General features: G+C 55.4%; 9 protein-coding genes across 9 annotated transcripts; 4 read left to right on the top strand and 5 right to left on the bottom strand.

Moving 5' to 3' along the window:
- Window positions 1-1326: 1326 nt before the first annotated feature.
- VTN31DRAFT_1289 (uncharacterized protein) lies at window positions 1327-4677 on the top strand (the record flags this gene model as incomplete). Its single annotated transcript, XM_069401329.1, has 4 exons — window positions 1327-1561; window positions 2417-2974; window positions 3032-4080; window positions 4132-4677. The coding sequence occupies 4 exons, from the start codon at window positions 1327-1329 to the stop codon at window positions 4675-4677; spliced, it is 2388 nt and encodes a 795-aa protein (XP_069264145.1).
- Window positions 4678-5368: 691 nt separating this feature from the next.
- Window positions 5369-6490, bottom strand: VTN31DRAFT_1288 (uncharacterized protein; the record flags this gene model as incomplete). The annotated part of the gene is made up of 1 exon (XM_069401328.1): window positions 5369-6490. The coding sequence occupies one exon, from the start codon at window positions 6488-6490 to the stop codon at window positions 5369-5371; it is 1122 nt and encodes a 373-aa protein (XP_069264144.1).
- Window positions 6491-7914: 1424 nt separating this feature from the next.
- On the bottom strand, window positions 7915-9954 carry VTN31DRAFT_1287 (uncharacterized protein; the record flags this gene model as incomplete). Its single annotated transcript, XM_069401327.1, has 3 exons — window positions 7915-9049; window positions 9107-9613; window positions 9668-9954. 3 exons carry the CDS (start codon window positions 9952-9954, stop codon window positions 7915-7917), a joined length of 1929 nt encoding a protein of 642 aa, XP_069264143.1.
- A 564-nt stretch (window positions 9955-10518) lies between these two features.
- On the top strand, window positions 10519-11703 carry VTN31DRAFT_1286 (uncharacterized protein; the record flags this gene model as incomplete). The annotated part of the gene is made up of 1 exon (XM_069401326.1): window positions 10519-11703. One exon carries the CDS (start codon window positions 10519-10521, stop codon window positions 11701-11703), a length of 1185 nt encoding a protein of 394 aa, XP_069264142.1.
- A 94-nt stretch (window positions 11704-11797) lies between these two features.
- VTN31DRAFT_1285 (uncharacterized protein) lies at window positions 11798-12093 on the top strand (the record flags this gene model as incomplete). The annotated part of the gene is made up of 2 exons (XM_069401325.1): window positions 11798-11873; window positions 11933-12093. 2 exons carry the CDS (start codon window positions 11798-11800, stop codon window positions 12091-12093), a joined length of 237 nt encoding a protein of 78 aa, XP_069264141.1.
- A 773-nt stretch (window positions 12094-12866) lies between these two features.
- VTN31DRAFT_1284 (uncharacterized protein) lies at window positions 12867-14613 on the bottom strand (the record flags this gene model as incomplete). Its single annotated transcript, XM_069401324.1, has 2 exons — window positions 12867-14547; window positions 14600-14613. The coding sequence occupies 2 exons, from the start codon at window positions 14611-14613 to the stop codon at window positions 12867-12869; spliced, it is 1695 nt and encodes a 564-aa protein (XP_069264140.1).
- Window positions 14614-14875: 262 nt separating this feature from the next.
- VTN31DRAFT_1283 (uncharacterized protein) lies at window positions 14876-16570 on the top strand (the record flags this gene model as incomplete). Its single annotated transcript, XM_069401323.1, has 1 exon — window positions 14876-16570. One exon carries the CDS (start codon window positions 14876-14878, stop codon window positions 16568-16570), a length of 1695 nt encoding a protein of 564 aa, XP_069264139.1.
- Window positions 16571-16766: 196 nt separating this feature from the next.
- On the bottom strand, window positions 16767-18110 carry VTN31DRAFT_1282 (uncharacterized protein; the record flags this gene model as incomplete). Its single annotated transcript, XM_069401322.1, has 1 exon — window positions 16767-18110. The coding sequence occupies one exon, from the start codon at window positions 18108-18110 to the stop codon at window positions 16767-16769; it is 1344 nt and encodes a 447-aa protein (XP_069264138.1).
- Window positions 18111-19109: 999 nt separating this feature from the next.
- VTN31DRAFT_1281 (uncharacterized protein) lies at window positions 19110-19996 on the bottom strand (the record flags this gene model as incomplete). Its single annotated transcript, XM_069401321.1, has 2 exons — window positions 19110-19347; window positions 19404-19996. 2 exons carry the CDS (start codon window positions 19994-19996, stop codon window positions 19110-19112), a joined length of 831 nt encoding a protein of 276 aa, XP_069264137.1.
- Window positions 19997-20083: the final 87 nt, after the last annotated feature.

The following is a 20083-nucleotide window of genomic DNA, read 5'->3' as shown; positions in this document are numbered from 1 at the left end:
ACTAGTAAGATTGTTTGTCCAGCGTGGAGCGTTCAAGAGCACTCCCAATCCATGACTCGAACATTGTGAGCTACCGACGGTATGTACCAAGTATTACCAAGTATATACGAGTAGGTAGTAGTGTCCGCATAGAGCGTGTCATTCCGATAACATTTGCCATTATGAATTCAGGAAGAACCAGCCCATTGTTGGATTGGAGAACCCTCATCATAAATACTAAGTACGAGAGATCAAAACTGCCGGAGAAAATCCGGGGCAAACCGCTCCTCGCACGCGTGTCTTGGCACGCGGATCAGAAAGGCGGTCAGCCAATTTTGCGGATTTTGCCGCTCCTTCCTCAACATTCACCTTTGCTCCTCCTCCTCATCGCTCCTTCCTCATGGAGTGTGTTCAGCGCGCCCGCAACAGATTCGCTCCTTCCTCTTTTTGACGGCGGATTTCACTCGTCGACGGCAACGGTGAGTTCTGGCTTTCCTTTTCTGGATATTTTGCTTGTTTCGAGCGCGTTTCCCCGCTATAAGAAAGAAGTTCATCCCTTCGAGTCAAGCTTGTTCCTCTCTTCTTTTGCCTCTTCTCACCACTCTTCGCACTGCTCTCCGTCCATCGCTTGGTGCTTTTTCAGTGCTCGCTTTGCCAACCTGCAGGATTTACCGTTACTCTCGTCTTTCTTTTCTCCACTGCTCTCAAAGCCCACTGTTGACTTTCGGCTCTTGACTTCGGGAAAGTCTGTCAACCTAAAACTTCTCCCTGTATCGTGTCTGGCCTCTGGTATTCCTGTGTTCACCCTGCCATTCGCTGCTGTGGCTTTGAATACTCCCTGTTGTATCAAGCTTCAACCTTCTCTGTGTATCGCGTTTGGCACCTCAAACGTGCACGCCTCATCCTTCATCCGCCATTCTGGTCCAGTCCCTTGAGTACTCTTCCAGAAACCCGAGGTACTTGTGCTGTGTTCACAATCGTGTATCTGTCTCCTCGCGTCTACCTCCAAGGTTCTGGCTCTGTTGAGTCCGTCTTCACACTTCTGTTCGTGTTCCTCCTCTTGTACTTGCTTCACTCGTCTGCTGTTCACGGTATTGTCCGGCCTTTTTGAGTCGCCTTGACCTCAAAGTCTTCCCTCTCTCGTGTTCTGCGCTTTGCTTCGCACTCGACATTCGCCGCCAACGGTTTCGGCCCTTTGAGTGTCAGTTCAGAACGTTCAGTTCCCGTCATCTCCAGTCCCGTATCTTCGCGCTCTTCATTTGCTTCGACGGTCCGCCTTCCCGCCTCCTATTTCAAAAGCTAACTCTATCTGCCATCGTTCAAACCGTGTAGGCAGCTCGCTTCACCATGCGGACTCGTTCGCAAAACGTGTCTCCTGGCGGGTTTGTCTCGCTGCCACCCCCCAGTCGCAGACGACGGACCCAACGCCGGGCCAGCCCTTCTTCGGAGCGCGACAACAGAAAGTCCTCTCCGACGAAGGGCCGCAAGGCCCGCAAGGCCCGCAACGATCCGGCCGCTGGAGAGGCAGCCACCTCCCCAGCGCCACAACCGGCGCAGGGCAGGGATTTTCAGCCTGAAGAAAGTAAGGACCACACCCCTCACAATCGCCGGCTCTCCTCCCCACGAGCCGGTGGAAACCAATAAGGCAGGTGGCACTGCTCAGGGGCCTCCACAGACTGGGGAGGTCGGCGTGTCTCGGTTGGACGAACACTTGGTGGAGGCTGGGTGCCCTCGTTCTCCGACGCACCGACCTCCGCCTAGAAGTCAAAGCTTGCTCGGCGGCGTCTTCTGGACGAGCCCTCTCGCATTGGCCGTGGACGCGAGCTCGTTCTTCCACGCAGCGGCCACGGCTTGAACCGTCTTCGCGGTACATGCTGCCGCTCGTGTTGCCTCCGTCGCCGTCCTCACTGGCGACGCTGGGGCCGGAGGAAGACCTTCCTCCGGTGCCTTGTCTGTCCGGACCCTCTCTGGTGCGCACGGTTTCTCCGCTGCCGGCGAAGCCCACCGAGATCTGAAGGCGCATCCCGGATGTGGCAGGTTTCTTCGCTCTTTGCCGGCTCGCTCCTGAGACTTCGTCGACCTCCCTGTCTGCGTCGGAAGTCCCTGCACTTGGTTCTCCTGCCTCTTCCCCACCTGCAAATGGACCCGTGGAATCGGCGCCTCCCGGTGATTCCAAGTTGCCTACGGCCTCGTCATCCGCGTCAAGGTCGATTTCTGGATCTGAGGATCGAGAATACGTCCTGCGACGTGCACTGGAGATCTTGCGCGAAGACCTTGCCGCAGGCCGTCCCGGAGCGCACTAGACGGAGGCCGTTGCTGAAGTGACTTGCCCGTATAAAAAGCCCATGTCGTGCCGCTCTGGCCACGAAAACTCACACTTACTTGACCCCGGGGACGCGACTTCAAATCTCCAGAATGCTAACAGAAGGATTCTCAGATCACCTCAGTCGTCAACGCGGATCGGTAACCGGTGACAGTTCCCCTACAAGCATGAGAGCTGGTAAGAAACGCTCTCGTGAAGAAACTGTTGAGAGCGGCGACCCGAGCGTTCAGCCAAGCCCGACGAAGAGACTCGAAACTTCACACCTGTCTCGCCAATCTCCTCGTCTCGGTACTGCCACCGAAGAGGCGTTTATGCGCCATCGCCGTCGCCGCAGACTCGCCAATGAAAACGGTCAGTACTACGTTGACAGAATCGTTTCCAGGGGGAAAATCCGTGAAGCTCGAGATGCTGCCGAACGTGCAGCTATTCGGCTTGGAGGAGTTGGCTCGCCGCGTGATCCTTTGGCCCGCCATGCTGTTCTGGACGGGTCGGAAATCTCCAGCGATGAGGAGGACGATATCATCATGACTCTTCCGAGAGACCGGGTCAACTCCCAGACCACCAAATCTGCAGCTAGCGATGCGCTTGGTTCCAGCTGGGGATTCAGGTCTCTCCTGGGACAGTTTTTCAATTTCATGCCAAAAATTCCTTCAATCACATTTGGACGATCCGGTAAGTGAATCACGCCCAGCGGTGTATTCGTCCTCCTTTTTGCTCATGCCAGCAAAGGTGGTCGAGCGAACGCCACTACTGCTCCTTCAAACGCTGTGAGACAGCGCGTGTCTGAAGTAGCCTCGTGCGCCTCGTCTTCAAGAGCCCTCTCTTCTGCGTCCAGGTCTTCCAAGGAGAGTCAATCGGATGCCCATGTTCATGACGATCGGGTTTCTTTGACTGCAGCGTCTCCGGGCCGGACCATTTCTGTGAACAAGGGGAATGCCAAGCTGGAGGACATACGAGACGCTGCGCCCGATGAGATGGACGATGTCCAAGACGCTATGCCTCTGCATAAGGAAGTCGTGCACAACACGGCAGCACCAGAGGAGATGGAAGATGTGCGGGGTGCATTAGTTGAAAGTCCACTGACTCCAGCCCCAGAAGCATCATCTGATGACCGATCTGGTAAGAAGCGGAAGCGTGAGCCCTCTCCTGACACTATCCCGAATCCCCCAGGTTGCAGTTACGGCATGGACTTGGACTACTTTTACTTTGACACATCAGATGAGGAAGAGGCCGCGAGGATCACCTCCGCTCAAGCCTCTTCCCGAGCCTCCCCTGAGGCCCGTGCTTCTGAAACTTCCGAGCCGATCACCCCGAAAAAGAAGAAAAAGAAAGTCTCTGCTCCGGAGTCCTCTACGACATCCAAGAAGAAGAAGAAACTATTGGACACGTCGGATGAGGGGGCAGGCAAGAGAATCCTCAAAACTCCTTCTCAATCTAAGGTGAAGTCACCAGAAAAGAAGAGAAAGGAAGTCCGCTGGGCCGAGGACGTTGTGTCGCCCAAGTCGCGATCCGAGGGTAGTTCGCCTCGTCAGCCTGCCACGGCTTTATATACTGGCGGTCAATTCTCCGGTGTCGACGATCCTTTCACGTCGGAGGCCCGTCCCGAGTCTCGTCGGCCCGCGAGTGTTAACCCTGAAGCACGGTTGAACGAGGAAAAACCGAGCTTTACTGCTCGTCCCCCGGCCCCGTCAACGTCAGCTTCAGTGTCTGAGGCGCAATCGGCGGACCAGCCTCGCCCCAGCTTCGTTTCAGTCTCGCCAAGTGGACAGTTTGTGACAGTAGGTACCCGTCTAATCGTTCTGAGCCAGTATTCTGATATTCCGTCGGAGACTCCTCCCCCAGCTCCTCCCCAGGGTCGCCCAGGCTTCGAAGCATACCAGCCCAAGGCTCCGAGTAACCTTCGTGCGTCATACCAGCCGGGTCTAGACACTGGTATTGCGTTTGATTCGTCGCGCAGTCGTCCTTCGTGTGATTCAGCCACGACTCCCGCGTCGCATGTGTCCGAAGTCCCCGCTTCTGGTGTATCCGCTGTTTCACGTCCGCCGAGTTCGTCCGCTGCCTCTACGTCGTGTATACCTGCAAAACACGACGGTCCCTCTGATGAGGAATTGCGCCGCATCTTCGGTGATGACGAAGACGGTCGCGAAGCTTTCGATATGTACAAGCGGTGCCCATCCGGTGAGCTCGAAAACATGGTCTATCCTGATCCTTCACCTGTCTCGTCACGTTTGTTGGGTGTCGATCTTTCCCTGCCCTGCGATGCGGACACTGCGTTTGCTCTATTCGATGAAGCCTTCGAAGCCTTTGAGGACAGCCTTCCTCCTGAGTCTCCCGCAAGGGTTGCCAAGGGAAAGCAGCCAATTATGGCTGCATGAACATATTCAAATGGCCAGTCGCGTTTGGGGGAAAGGAGATTGTTGATATGGAACTTTTGTGGGAATTGTCGGAAGACGGGACGAGCAGATCTGTATTTGAGAACTTGTACGGAGTCCATGAGTATAAAGGATCCATTGTGATGGTTTGGCGCTGGTGAATCTGTTCTTTTGTGCTGGGATTCATGGTTTTTTATCGTTATCATGGCATTTGGGAATGGGTTTGTTTCATTGCATGGAGTCACCATTCAGCGTTGTACTGTGCTAAACCTCTCAAAGGTAGGCTGGAGGTGTCTGCTCGAGTCTTGCCCAGTTCTGTACATAGGTAATATTTTCTTTGTGTGGTGTTGTCCCTTGCCCAACCTTCCTGCAGGACAGGTCGAAGGTGGCGGCGTGGACTTTGCAGTTCTGTGGTGTTCTTGACTAAACCTCGCTCCGGGTTGAAGATGTCTGCCAGAGCATTGCAGTTCTGTGTCGTTCATCGTCAAACCCGCCTTCAGAGCAGGTCAAAGGGGTCTGCTTGGACATCGCCGGTTTCGCATTTACGTAGCTCAGTCCAGCGTCTGCTCGTGGTTGGATGCTTTGACTGATTGTCCCTTGTCAATGGGATACAGCATAGGTATACTATGGAGCGGGGTTTCTGGAGAAGTCTTGAGTCGCATTGAAATGAAATGTCATGTCGCCTATTGACTGTCTATACTACCTCAGAACGAGCGTCATCCGAGTCATGTCGGGTGATGCCAATGTAGTCTTCTAGCGTCTCTGGTAAATGAACGTTTTCGCTAGAAAAAGTCAGCTGCATGGCTGCAAGATCAGCCGCAGCATCCGAAGTGTCTGTTAATATCCAGTTGAACTCATTCCCTTGCCGTGGATTCTCTTGTCGTACCGTGGCAGCTGATGGTGCTGGACACACGCTCGCGTCGGAACCAACCACATCATAGGGGTTCACGGCCGGAGGTGCCAGGAAACCTGATGAGATGGAGTCAGCCGGCATGAATCTAGATTGATCCGATACCGACAGGTCAATGCGTTGCTGCTGCTGCTGCTGCTCCTGCTGCTGCTCCTTCTGAAGTGCAGGCTGCACCTCGTCCCGCACAGGGGATGGTGCGTTCTCAACACGGACATCATTGTTGCTGCGATGATGTTGGACATTTTCCTGATCATTAGTCGTAGACGCAGCAAGGGGATGAGGAGATGATGGTGGTGATGCTCGCACCGGCGACTGTCCATTGAGGCCAATACTACTAATGCCTGTGCTCTTCTCTATGCGTTGCTGCTCTTGTCCCTCAAATGTTTTGGTCTGACCATCACTGCGCGCCGGGTCATGGCTGGCCTGTTTCTTCTCGGGAGTATACTCCGTTTCCTGACCCATTCTCGACCGCGGCTTTTGTGCTTGTGACTGCGGTCGTTGTCTTGATTGTCTTGGTCTTCGCTGCTGTTGTTGCTGTTGCGTCCGTTTCCGGAGCACATCGTCGGCGGAAGATGATTCTCCTTCCACCTGTTGCTTCGTCTCTGTCTGCTTTGTTGCCGAGGACCTGGCAGCGGTGGTAGTACTGCTGTTACCCTGGTTCAGTATAGCCCCCACACTATCCTGGTTTTTCCTCTTCTGCCGCACGAACTCGGCAAAGAGGGCCTCGCACTGAAAGCACGCCCGTGGCCGAATCTCTGGCAGCACTGTGATGAGTCCACAGACTTTGACGAATGGACTTGGGTTTCGCGGGTTCTGGGAAGGGAGGAATTGGGCTCGGTGGCAGGGATAAGCGAGGTAGTGGGTGTTGCAGAGACAAGGGGGCCTGTTGGGTTTATAGTAACACATTTTGATTCTTCCTTTTCCTTTTCGACCGTTTCGGGAGCGTAATATATGGGACTAATATACCTATGAGTTAGCGGATGCAGTGCAGGAGTTCAGGGTGGATTGAGTCGATGGATTCTAGGAATGGTTCGAGCTGGATTGACGATTAGGGCTTGGTCGAATATCGGGGATTGTTTTATATATTTCGCTCTTTCACCTCATTGAAGCGAGTATTCCTGATGAAAGGTCTTTGTTCAAAGTCTAGTATCTGATGAGAATTCCATTATTTCGTTCTTTGTTTCGGCGAACCGATTGCCTCATTGTTCTTGCAAGAATCTGGTCATTAATCTCGGACCAAAGCCTCAGCGGCTGATGATTGAAGGCTGGTAGTAATGTGGCAACCAAGTTATCGTTCTGTGTGATATCACGAGGCAGGCTTTGTTAGCATGGAAGCATCGGGGCATTGGAGGAATACTACTATCCACATGCTGCTGAAGATCGCACCCGCAGACTCGACTCAACCCCCTGGTCGGCACTGCGTCTGCTGGAGCCCTCCGGAGGGAATTTGCAGGGTTCCTCTGAGACGTGAAGTTCCTGGTGGTCGACATTGAGTCGGAGTAGGGCATATGAAAGCGACCCATTTGACTTCAACCACGCGCGAAGCCTGGCCATTTCGATCAGGGACTTCGGAAAGCTGCTTGGGAGTGCTATCGGCATGCCAACAAAACTTCCTCATTCTCTTTCTCGACTCTCTAATAGAGAACAGATCAGTCAAACTCGGCGACTGGGTTAATTCCAGCACTGCGGCTACTCCGTAGGTACTCCATTCCTCCAGACGGCAGTCTCGACGGCACCGCGCTCCAACAGTACTACCCTGAAGTCTACGGGGCGTTCGAGGGGGCCGGCTACAAGGTCCATCCCGGGATCAAGCTGGAACAAGGGTTCAAGGACGTCGGCTTTGTGAACATCCACGTGGAAAAGTTTGTCATTACATACGTCGTTTGGCCAAAAGATCCCTATCTTGTCAATATCCCCCTTCGTCCATTCTTGCCAGCCAGGCTTGGGCCGACGGCCGGAAGCGCGACATTCACCAGATGTTCATTCAGGTTGTGAGTTTCCACGCAGCTTTTCGCAAATCCAAGGACTAATGGATATGAAACTGACTACGAATGACATTCGCAGCTATGTCATCTAAGGCCAGCATCCCGAGAATTGACCAAAGTGAAATCTGGGGTGGACAACATATAGAGTTCTGTAGGGGATACACATACAAGAAGCCTTGGGCGCCGCGTGCGAAGTCATTGGTCTTCGATCTTTTGTAGGTACCTGGAAGAAAAACTAAGATATTGTCGAGGAAGTTCAACACGCATCGATGGGTATCATGTTCTATACCTATCCCAAGCAATAATGTTTCAAATGCCAGTCAAGCCAACACCAGATAATATACATCAGTCATCAAACCCTTCAAACTCCTCCTCATCTCCATCGCTGCCTCCGTCGGAAGCCCGTGACGTCTGTTTGTTACTATTTGCCTGCTTTTCTGCCGTTTGCTGCCGCACCTTCTCGAGCATAGCCTCCGTCTCCCGTACACGTTGCTTCTCTTCTTCAGTCATCTTCTCCCACTTGGTGCGTTCACGGCGGGCGCGCTTCTTTTCTCGACGCTTCTCGCGCTCACTCTTCTTTTCCAGTGTGAGGCTCCATGGGACACTGTTTTTCTCGTTTCGCCGTTTTTTGGCCGCGCGTTGCTGCTCGTCGTCATTGCTAGGGGCCTCCAACGCCTCCTTCCGGCGCTTCTCGCGTTGCTTGTCCTTGTATGCGTAGTTGTCCCAGTCGATGGTCACGCCAAGCGTGGGGTCACCCTGGAATTTCTTCAGCTCCGGCATCCGTGGGAGCTTCAGGAGACCCCAGGCGTGGCCGAGATCTTCCCAGTCGAGGTCGTCCATGCGGAAGATGCTGCTTGCTTGGTGCTTGCTGTAGCTTCGGACCCAGCTGACAAATGCCCGCTGACCCTTGTCATGGTAGGCCCGGTCTGTTCGGACAAAGGCGCGGAATGCTTCCGTCGCGCTTGCGGCGTCCGCGTCGGAGACCTCACCAAAGGACGCATCTTCGTAGAGAGTTACTGGAGTCTTGCGGACCTCCAGGAACCCCACGTAGTCCTCCTCGCGGCCGGGTTGAAGGAGAACCACGCTGAGGCCCTTTCGACCGGCACGTCCGGCTCGCCCGCAACGGTGAAGGAACGCTTTCGGGTCCGTTGGAGGGTCAACCTGGACGACAAGATCAACGGACGGGATGTCCAGACCCCGTGCCGCCACGTCGGTCGTCAGTAAAACCGACGGTATGGTTGAGTTCGTGAACCGGACAAAGTTCTTCTGACGGACTTTTTGCTCATGCTTTCCATGGAGCGGAATCACGGCGAAATCGTTACCGAGGAGGAGCGGAATGAGGTGTTGGAAGTAGTCGACGGCGGCGCACGTGGAGAAATAAACTATCGTTTTCTGTGGTCGAGGGTTCAAACTGTAGAGGAGATTCTTAACGGCAGGGAGTTTATGGGTAGGTTTGGTGACAAGGTAGGTCATTCTTAGACTATGGTGGCCGTTAGCGCGACCTTTAGTTCCATCAAGCATGGCTAGGATTGCATACCTTGCCGGAGTCCGCTTATCCTCTGCCCCAGAGGGCCCTTTGACTCTGACGGCAACCTTGACCGGGTTCCGCAAGCCTACTCGGATGATCTGATCTACCGATTCGCTAACGCTAGCGCTGAACAGGCCCGTCCTCCTCTGCTTGGGCAGTCGCGCCAGAATTTTCTGAAGGTCATCCTTGAAACCAAGATCCAGAAGCCTATCCGCCTCATCCAGGACCAGCATCTCGAACGACGACTGTGGACAATGAACATGGGAAGACGACAGCAGCTCCAGGAGACGGCCCGGTGTGCCAACCAGTACGTTGGGAGACTTCTTTAGAAACAAGCTCACATCCTCCGCTGCGGTTGTTGCGCCACCGAGCACCAGCTGTGGAATGACTTTCAATGTTGGCGACGGATACTTCCGGGGCGGTTCGCCTTCGTCCGGCGGATTGATGACCGACGCCGACGGCTCATGGAAAGCAAGAAGCGATAGCAAAACGTTATAAATTTGCGAGGCGAGTTCTCTGCAAGAGATCCGGGTGAGCATCATGACGGACTCGACGCTAAAAAGTACGTACCTTGTCGGCGACACAATGATGGCACCCACATGGTGCTTCTTTATCGGCTCTTCCAGGCGTAGCAATTTCTCAACCACGGGAATTAAAAACGCCAGAGTCTTGCCGCTTCCAGTGACCGCTTCCACCACCACATCTTTATGGCTCATAAACAGGGGAATCGCAGCCGCTTGCACGGGCGTCATGCGGTTGAAACCCATGCTCGATACAGCGTCGAGGACCCATTCTGAGAGCGGCGGACTGAGGTCGCCCCATGCCCGGGACGACGCCGATGGCAGCTTCGGAGCCATTGCTCAACTGGCCGCAGCGCACAAGCTATATTCAGCTCCCCTCGTGCTCTTCATGAAATTTCCTCGATGTCGTTATCGGCGAGATCTTTTCTGGGCGGTGAGCGATTCTGCCGGCCTGATAAGGTCGGCTATTGTCACGTGATCCGATGGATCATATTCTTGCATGTGATTCGCGTGCTGGCCAGATGATCACTTACTTTTTTTGATGCCTTGGGGAGAAAAGCAGAACGCTCAGCCTAAGTGCATCGCCTCTGCGCAGTCGGGGGGCTGCCACGTTGGTTTGAGCTGAGCCTCTGCCGGTCCTATTGTGACGATCGAATACCAGCCTCAGGGATGCGGCGCAGTTGACATGCGAAAGGACATCTCGGTACAAGAATACAACTTGGATATCACTGCGAAGCTTCACCGTCGACAACTACCGCCAATATTCCGACCTTCACCCCGCTAGGAGAGCTTCTCTCCCTTCTCCGGCCCCCAGCCGACTCGTCTGTGCTGCTTCGTCGCCCAATCTCTGGGACAATTCCGTTCCCGGCGCTTCCGCCCTTGTACAACAGCAAGCTGGAGATGGCTTCGTCGTGTGCCGTGCCGGCGACAAGAGTCACGTCGCCGTCGCCGAGCCCGTCAGATACGTCCGAGACATACTCGGGGCCGAGGACGCGCTCGGCAGCGCGTCGCGAGCGTCTTGCAACTGCAAAAGCCATCGCCGAAGAAGAAGAAGGGGGCGGCCAGTCTGAGAGCAGCGAAGACGGCAAGACAGACAATCGGGTGCGCTCGAAATCGCGACGATCAACAGGCGTTTCGACGAGAACCCCCCGGCGTCGTTCTTCGAAGCCCACAACTGCCTCGTCGGCCAAGTCTGCTGTTGCAAAATCGGAACCTCTTAGCAATGGATTCCTGTCGCCCAATGGCCATGTATCACCAAAAGATACTTCGCGCACCACCTCGCGATCACCGTCTCCGCTGGGCTTGATCCCCCTGCATCAGAGCTACCGGACGTTTATCCATAAGCACGAGATACCCCGCAAACTCCTCCACGTCTCCATTGGTTTCCTCACATTGGACCTCTACCGCCGCGGCGTCCAGACGACAGCCATCACGCCGTTGCTGATATCAGCACTGGTGCCCATTGCCGCGATTGACGCGGTCCGCCATCGGTCGGAGCGCCTGAACCGGGCCTACGTACGGGTGGTCGGAGCACTCATGCGTGAAACCGAGGTCACCAGCTACAACGGTGTGATTTGGTATTTACTGGGCGCGTACATCGTCCTGCGCTGCTTCCCCAAGGACATCGGCGTCATGGGCGTGCTGCTCCTCAGCTGGTGCGACACCGCCGCATCGACCTTTGGCCGGTTGTACGGCCGCTACACGCCGCGTCTCCGCCGCGGCAAGAGCCTGGCAGGCACCCTCGCGGCTTGGGTCACGGGCGTTATCACCGCCACGCTCTTCTGGGGCGTCATCGTGCCCCGCGTCGGGTCCTTTCCTGATGACCCGCCGAATGCGTTCATGTTCCAAGGGCGCCTGAACTTCTTCCCGGATGGTCTCCGCCGGCTTGTCGGCTATGCATCGGACGGCGCAGCGACAGCGGCGACGACTATCTCCGGCGGCCTGGCGCTTGGAGTTATGAGCGTCGTGTCCGGAATCGTCGCGGCGGGCAGCGAGTTGATTGATTTGTTTGGCTGGGACGACAACCTCACCATCCCTGTGCTCAGCGGGCTAGGGCTATGGGGGTTCCTCAAGGTCTTTGGTTAAGACTCTCCCTCTCTTTCTTTCTGGTTGAATCTGGATCTCTTGGACATGAATACATCATGTTATAGAGCGGGCATGGCTTTGTTACTTTTTTCCTATGTGTGTATTCTACCCTTTGCTTCACCCTTTGATTCTCTCGACATGTGTACAGGGAAACGGTTTATTAATGTCTGGTACGTATAAACCTGCTAATCAATTGTTCCACCCTTCTCATGACCAAGTCAAAACGTAGCCTCCTTGACGCCTCGCAACTATATTAGACAGTCCTGTCCTGTGGTCGCCGACCCCGTGCAGAAGTCATCAATGAAAACTAAATCAAGGCCCCTTCCCGATCAAGTCAGATCAACCAAGCTCACGCGGCCAATCTTCTTCCTCGTCCTCCCTTTCTGCTGATCATCACTGCCGTCGTTGACCTCCTCCCCGTCTTCTTCTGAACGAGGCGATATCAAACCGTCCTCCTTCGGATCACCACTTTCCCCTTCGTACTCTACCGTCCAGAACCCGTCCTTGGTTTTGATAATGGGTTCGGCGGCTAATTTCTTCTTCTTTTTGGGGGATTTTTGTTGTTCTGGCGACGTTGGCGCTGAGGTTCGCGTATTTTCTTCGACAGTGGTGAGCACAGGCGATCCTGGTACCTCCGGCGGCGGTGTTGATGCCGGTTGACTGGTATCGGGATCAGAATCGGAATGGATGACTATCGTCGTCGGTGATGACGCGCGAATAGCGGGGGACTCGTCTATTGTTGGGTTCAATGTTTCGTCTGAAGGGCGTGGTGGTGAAGAGGGTTTCGCGGTCTTCTTTTTCACCGCTTGTCGGCGCTGTCGTGTCGGCGCCGGAGTCGGTGTCGAGGAACCCGACGGGGGGCGTTGGGCATGCTTATCCAATCTCTGCTGCCGTGTTCGTCGTGACTTCGGGCTGCCAGTGTTGGTGGTGTAGCTGCGCAGGGCGGCGCGTCCTGACGGCGCATCATCCTCTGAGTCTAAGAGAATCGGCGAGTCACAGGAGCCCAGCACGGGCTGAGCTTGACGCGCGCGCCCGCGCCGCGCCGGGGGATTTTCATCGGACGACTGATCCTCTTCCGAGGTGCTGGCCGCCGAAAACTGGTTCGTCAGCTGATTTCTACGAATCGATCGCCGGCAGATTTCTATCCAGGAAATCTTGAAGGCCTATGCCGGTCTTACCGTCTGTCTTGCATCCGTCTCCGAGGCCGAGGGAGCAGCGCTCGTGCTCGTGCTCGTGCTCTTTTCTGCCGCCACCGCCTCCAGAAGCTGCTGCTTTTTCCGGATCAATTCACTTCCCGGTTTCGTGATTGTTGCGTATCGAAGGATCTCTCCCGGTCTCATTGTGGGATCGATTGGTTTCTTCTTGCGCGTTCGTGGAGTTTTCTTTGGCCTGGGAGCTGCCTTTTCGGCCTGTTCTTGCTCCCATCGATCAACCACCTCGGGGATGCCGATTCTGGCCACGGTCTCGAAGACCCAGATCTTCTCCGGCTCGTATGGGTTATACCGCCGCCTTGGCCTCTCCGCCGCAGGTTCGGTGACCAGTTCTTCTTCGGCCGCTTCGACCGCTTCCTCCTCAACTGCCTCCTCGTTTGATTGCGACTTCTGCGATTGAGACGGCAGGTACACACTCTGTGACATAGGGGGATTCGGCTCTTCGAGGTCAAGATCTATTCCAACGACATCGACAGGAACCATCTCCAATTGCAGCTGGGAGAGCCCGTCGGTGCTGAAGTGCTTCCGGTTCCGATACACTCGCTGCATGACGGGAATGTCTCGATTCGGAGAAAACTGCCTAGCAACGACCGGCTGCCCGAGACGCAGTCTGTATGAGACCAACGGTTCGGCGAGGGTGCGAATTACCCTCTTCGCTCCAGAGACATATTTCCAATCAAACGCCTCCGCAACGAAGCGCCTCAATTCGAGAACGTTGATCTCTTGATCCCAAGCACTTTCTAGTCTATGCCGCAGACGTTCGATTTGCTCGTCCGACGATACGAAAGGGTTTGCGTAGAATGACAGGATAGTTGGATCTGGGAAGTCATCTGGAATCTTCACGGCCTTGTGCTTGTGCTGGAAGTACCCGCTTTCGTTCTCCTCAAGCTCGTATTGTAGCCTTTGCCTCCATTCATCGAGACTCTGGCCGGACGACACGAGTTCTAGCAGATCCTCGCCGAATCCGGCTCGGGCAATCTCCGCCGCGAGTTTGCCGCCGCACTTAGGGATTCCGGATGGCAGATAGTCACCACCGCTCAGCATGGCAAACAGGATCATGCCAGCCCTGCTCAGTCCCACGTTCTTCGCCATCCCATGAGTATCCTCCAGCCGGTAGCAGTCCACATGCGTGGCCGGGCCGCTTGTCCTCGACGAGGTCTCTCTGGAGAAATTCATCACGGTCAGCGTGGACCCGAACATCAGCGCATCAACGTCGTCACTCATGACGGCGTCGACGACGCCGGCTTGCTGCAGACGCGCGCACTCCGCCTCGGCCTCCCCGGGCGCGTCATGCCGTGGGAACCTGAACAAGTCGATGAGTTTCTTCGACAGGTGGATGATGGGCGCGGAGCCGTAGCTGCGCCCCGCGGTCGACTTGCCGCGTTTAAACGGGGGTTTGTGTTGCCCGTCGTAGATGAACAGCGGATGGATCGGCAACGCTAGCAGTCGGACCAGCCGAAAAAACAGCGTCCGCAGCTCCGGGTTTTGCCCGCCCTTGCCCGCCTGGACCTGGAACAGCCAGATGGAGATGTCTACCGCAATGCGAATCGGGCGTTTGGTGCGTTCAAGATGTGTTACGGCGAGTCTTGACAGCGCAATTCGCTCTCCAGAGCCGATGGCATTCTTGATGAGTCTGCGTCGAAGTTAGTAGGTTATTGCTCAGAAGTAGATCATAGAGCACGTACCCAGGAATCCCCATGCCTCGGATGCTATCAAGACTCAGATGAATAGGTATTTTCCAGAAAAAAAAGGCCCAATTTAAATGTTCAGCTCATACTCTGCTGGCGTGGGGAGTCGAACTGAAAAGGATGTTTGTTTTCGTCCACGAAGATTGTATTCTTTAGCGCGAAACAACTCAACAAAGACTCCGAGGAGGAGCACGACCAACACAGCCGCCTCAAGTACCTCAGGTCGCACTATAAATATGCAGACCGCATAGAGAAAAAAGCGATCGACTACAAATGGCGTCGACCGAGCCATCCCACCAGCGCACCGCGAGCAAATCGTCCGCCTCGACGCTGGAGGCCGCTCGAGCCCGCATCCGCAAAGATGAACAGCACCAGTCCCACTCCTCCTACGAGCCGCAGACGCCGACTCGCCGGAATCGGTCACTGATTTCCTCGTTGGGTTCTTCGTCGTCGGCGCTGTCCTTCCGCAACGAAGAAGACGCAGTTATTCTTGAGTTTGGCGCCCGATGGCTCCGCGCAGGCTTTGAGGGCGACAGCGCACCAATGTGTGCGGTGGGATTCGGGCCAGCGCAGTCGCGCCGGGTGGGTGATTATCGTGATTGGGTCAGGAAACCGCAGGAGAGCAGTAGCAATGGAGGGTCGGCCTCGAAGACACGGCCTGTGGACCCAGAGCAATGGGCTAGGGACCATGAACTATGGCGGATGGACCTACGAGAAGTCGATCTGGGGCTCGTGGAGGACAAGATTGAGCGCGCGGTGCGCGAGATTTACAACAAGTACCTCTTGACGGATGCCGGCAATGCACGCCTGGTCCTGGTGCTGCCGTCCGTAATGCCACATCCGCTGCTGTCTACGTTGCTGATGACGCTATTCAATCGGTGGCGATTTCCGTCGATTACACTGCTGCCGTCGGCGGCAATGGCAACCACGGCGGCAGGCCTCCGGGCGGCGTTGGTGGTCGACATCGGCTGGGCGGAAACCGTCGTGTCGGGGATCTACGAGTATAGGGAGATTGAAACGCGGCGGACCACACGCGCCATGAAGTTGGTCCTGCAGGAAATGGGACGGATGCTCTCCAAACGCGCGCCGAGGTCAGAAACGACTGGGAAAAGCGAGGATGGGATTTCCGTCGACTTTGACTACTGCGAGGAGGTGGTGACCAAGCTTGCCTGGTGCAAGTCCAGTGAGGAGGATGAAAAGTTGACGAACAATGTCACCCTTCCGTCGCCGTCGAGTCCCGGGACCGAGTGGACTGAGATTCCGTTTACGGAACTGGCAAAGCCTGTCGAAAGCGCCCTATTTGCCACAGGGGTGGAGGAGCATGAGCTAGACGACCACGAGAGGCCCGTGCATCAGGTGGTGTACGACACGCTACTGGCGCTGCCCACCGACGTGCGCGCCGCTTGTATGGCTCGCATCGTGTTCACAGGCGGAGGCTCGAAAGTCCCCGGCCTTCGACAACGGATCATGCAAGACGTCGAGTCACTCGCATCGCGGTACGGATGGTGCGCGATGCGCGGGCGGGTGATTGAAGACCGGATACGCAAAAAGCAGCAGACCCCCAACCCCGATCCGCAACCCCGACCACCATCCACAGCCGAAACACCATCACGCGCCGGAACGCCGGGCTCCTCCGCAAACGAAGAAGGGGAAGAAGTGGATTTCGTGGAGCAGAAGCTACGACGCAGCCGCGCTAAGGACGCAAAACCGTACATCCAGGGCCAATTCCGGCAGATCGAGACCCTGGGCGCGTGGGCGGGTGCGAGTCTCGTGACAAGCCTCAAGGTCCGCGGACTCGTCGAGATCGAGCGTGATAGGTTCCTGCAGCATGGTCTGGCGAGCGCGAGTCGGGACCTGGATCTGAGTATCCGCCATGTTGCAGATCGGCGGTCCGCGTACGGCGGTGTGGGCAATCGGTCGTCCGTTGGCGGCGACCGGTCAAGTTGGACGTTGGCTGGATGGGGGTGAATTGTTGGGCATGGATAGCCCACTGGACGTATGATGAGACGATGGTGATGTTATGATTTGTCTGGCAATACGATAGATACCCTTGAGTCCATTAAAAGATCATTATGATTCAACTATAATGTATAGAGAATGCGTAAATACTTGAGTATGCTCGCAGTATCTATCTTGACAGAACCCTGACTAGCCCTGAAGTCCATCACTTGTGCTTCTTAGTTCCAAATTGGAAGGCAGCGATATTCACCGTAGGCTCATCCCGCGGTCCGAAGACCTGCTTCTGCCTCCACTCTGGATGATTGATGCCGTCGATCCAGCCCTGGGTCTCGATGACGACGCAGGCGTACTGATTGATGCCGTCCACGCCGCCGAACCCAGCGTCTTCGTTGCGTTTCTTCTGCGACGGCTTAACGGGAACGTGACCATCGTAGTTGTCGCAGGTGAAGATCTGTAGGGCGGGTTGATTGCTGGCGACGTCGAGGGTAATGCCCGTTGCGGGTGAGTAGAGATGAAGGATGGGCACAGTGGCGCCTGGCTTCCTGGGTTCGTCGTTGATGAAGCAGTTGTCGTACCCCGTGCAGCCCGTGCCGCAGAGGTCCACGGCATACTCGATGTCTCGGCCGATGGGCTTCGGCTTGGTGAAGTCGAGGGTGCCGCGCTTGGTGTGGGCGACGCGCGCGATCTTGCCGGTGGGGACCAAGATGCCGTCCGTCTCGACGTAGCGATGGGCTCGCGGCAGGTGCAGAATATCATTGAGAACATTGGGCTCACGGAACGCGTTAAGGTTCCAGTAGATGTGGTTCGAAAGCATGATGGGCGTCTTTTCCGTCAGCGCCTGAGACACGAGCTTGGCCGTCAGCTGCGGCTTGCCCTTGGGGTTGAGGGGCGTGACATCCGTGTCGACGGTGAAGGTGAGTTGCGTCAACACCGTGCCAGGGAAATCCTCCCAGCCCGGGTCAAGCAGGCTGAAGGTGATGCTGTTCTCCGTGTGGGATAGGATAGTCCAGTTCCTCTGGTCGTAGCCGACGAACCCGCCATGCAGGGTGTTGAGCCCGTCGTTCTCGTTCTTGGGCACCACGTACTTCTTGCCGTCGATGTAGAAGGTCCCGTTCTTGATGCGGTTTGCGTACCGGCCCACGACAGTCCCGAAGTACGTATGGTCGGTCAGGGTGTCCCTCACATAGTCATGGGGATCATCGAAGCCGATCGCAACATCCTGCAGGACACCGTCCCTGTCCGGCACTAGCAGATGCGTCAACCGCGCGCCGTATGGAATGAACGAGGCGGTCAAGCTGCCGGCGGAGATGTTGAAGAGCTTGAGCGAATCTCCGTCTTCGGGACCAGTGCTTTGTGACAGCACTGGCAGCGCAGACAGCGCCGCCGCAGACAGATATCTGTGTAGATGCATGGTGAACCCCAGGGTGGTCAAGACGAACAGGAATAGCAGGCCGACGACAACGAGGCTGATCCTCCAGCGGTGTGGACTGAGCAGCCCAGGAAGGAGAGACCGTCTGGCCGCATGTAGCTCTTGGAATGGCGCTGACATACCAGCGCCTCTGGGGAACTAAATACCCGATCCCCTTTCGTGGTTGGATTGTTGACGTCGGTGATCCTCCTCTCCGAGCACTCCACGGTCCACGCGGGGTGCGATGCCCACGGGATGCCAATTACAGAATGGTACCTGAAGGGTGCATTCGTGATTGGTGACGCCGATCGAGCTACGAGCTACAGTAGCAGCAGCAACCCTGGCGCGGACTCTGCTAAATTCCTGACGGGGTAGTGAGATGAGATCATATCTCGGAGTCGATGTAACCTCTCTCCCCTTTCTCCGCATGAACTAGTACATAGCTCGTACGGAAAATTACAAGCCGAGTAATTTATTCATTTAATGGAGCTCGTTCATTGGACAATCGGAAGACCATTGTGCTTCAGCTCCGAAATTGATGTGTCTCCACGCCGTCAAGGTAAAGTCACCTTTGTTCAAAGTAGATACTCTACTAGTTTGTACATTAACCATCAAAGAAGCACTGGCATGCATTTATTTGCTTATACTGGGGTTGGCCGAAATAACTGAAGCTGGCTGTCATTTTATTCGATGAACTAACTGGCTAATTGTGGACAGTCGCTTTGGGTATGTCTGGGCATGGGATTTCAACCAGAGAGTCAGTGTGTCTGGTATCCTAGACCGTGGTCTGCTAGTCCTCTCAGGCAGTGCCTCGCGGCGCTTGGATGACCTGAAAGCGGCGATATCAGGGTACCCGGACAAATCTTAACAAGAGAGTAGAGTATCCATGCCTGATCCCATCCGCAGATGTCCTCGTGATCTCGGTCTTGCGAAATAGCCCGCAGATGCTGACTCCCAGGCAGAATGCACTATTCCGAAACCGAAAGAGTAAACTCATCAAGGCCGCATGAAATGACAACCGTCCAGCGGCATAGGAAGTTCATGGTTGTACCCATCGACCCGGAATATAGTACAATCCTCCCGCTCAGTAGATACAAACCCTGAAATCGATCAACACACAACATCAAGAACGGCATCGAATCATTCAGAGCTGGAACGGTCTTCCCTGGCAGTCGCTGTATCGTCCTCTTGACATGTTCGTGCGTTGTGCCCTGGATTGCCGCATTTTCTACAACACCGTCTCTTCTTCTCAGTTCTTCTGCGAATGTAGTTTTGACGCGCTTCCTGCAGTTGTTGCGTTCCCTGGTCATCTTGAGCTTGCCTATGTTGCCTCCCAGTTGGTGTTACGCTTGCCCTTTGTCTCGTACGAAATTCAATTCTGCGACGCGTGATCAGCTTCTTCCTTTGCCTTTCCCAGGGCTCCCTAATTCTGACCTCGACTCATTCCTCCCGTGCTTTTCAGAACCCCCGTCCACTGTGGGAACCTCGTCGTCGTCGTTGCCGATCGAAGATGGTGAGGTCCAATTGTTCTCTCGAGACTGCGTCTGCGGAGTCACAGGCGTTGATTCCTTTGTTTGCGTGGAATCAGAGGGAGCAGGCGTTCGTTGGGCGTCATTCTCCGCAGCACCCGGCGTTGGCGACCGTAGCCTGGAATAGTCAAAATATCGGGTCAAGTTCACCTTGACCTGCGGATGGCGCCGGATAAAATTCGAAGCCCAGCGCTTCCCGACCCGTGCCTCACCGCGTTCGGCGAGCAGTCGGTTGGCCATGGACTCAATATCATTCAGCCGGAGAGGATTCCGGATGTTGGGGTCTAGGATTTGCTGTAGGAGCGCCGCCTCTTCCTCATCGGTCAGTTTCCGCGATTTCGGCCGGCTGTCGCGCTGTGATATTGTTCCTCTGAGTCTGCGGCTCAGCGTTGCATGGCTGACCGAGTACATCCTTGCCGCAGCTCGGGTGCTTAGCTTTGGGTCATTTCGGAATGCCTGCACGGCTAGGAGAACTCGGTCTTCCTTATCCGACTCCATTTTTCGTCGTTAAAGTCATTGACGAGGGTGAGAGCAGGTGAACGACTGAGGTCGAGCTTGCCTTGTTTGGGGTGTGCCATGTTTCAC

The sequence above is a fragment of the Thermomyces dupontii genome, assembly GCF_041956625.1.
Source record: "Thermomyces dupontii strain NRRL 2155 unplaced genomic scaffold VTN31scaffold_1, whole genome shotgun sequence".
Lineage (NCBI taxonomy): Eukaryota > Fungi > Ascomycota > Eurotiomycetes > Eurotiales > Trichocomaceae > Thermomyces > Thermomyces dupontii.
The sequence above is the reverse complement of the archived record's forward strand: the minus strand, read 5'-3'. Positions and strand labels throughout refer to the sequence as shown.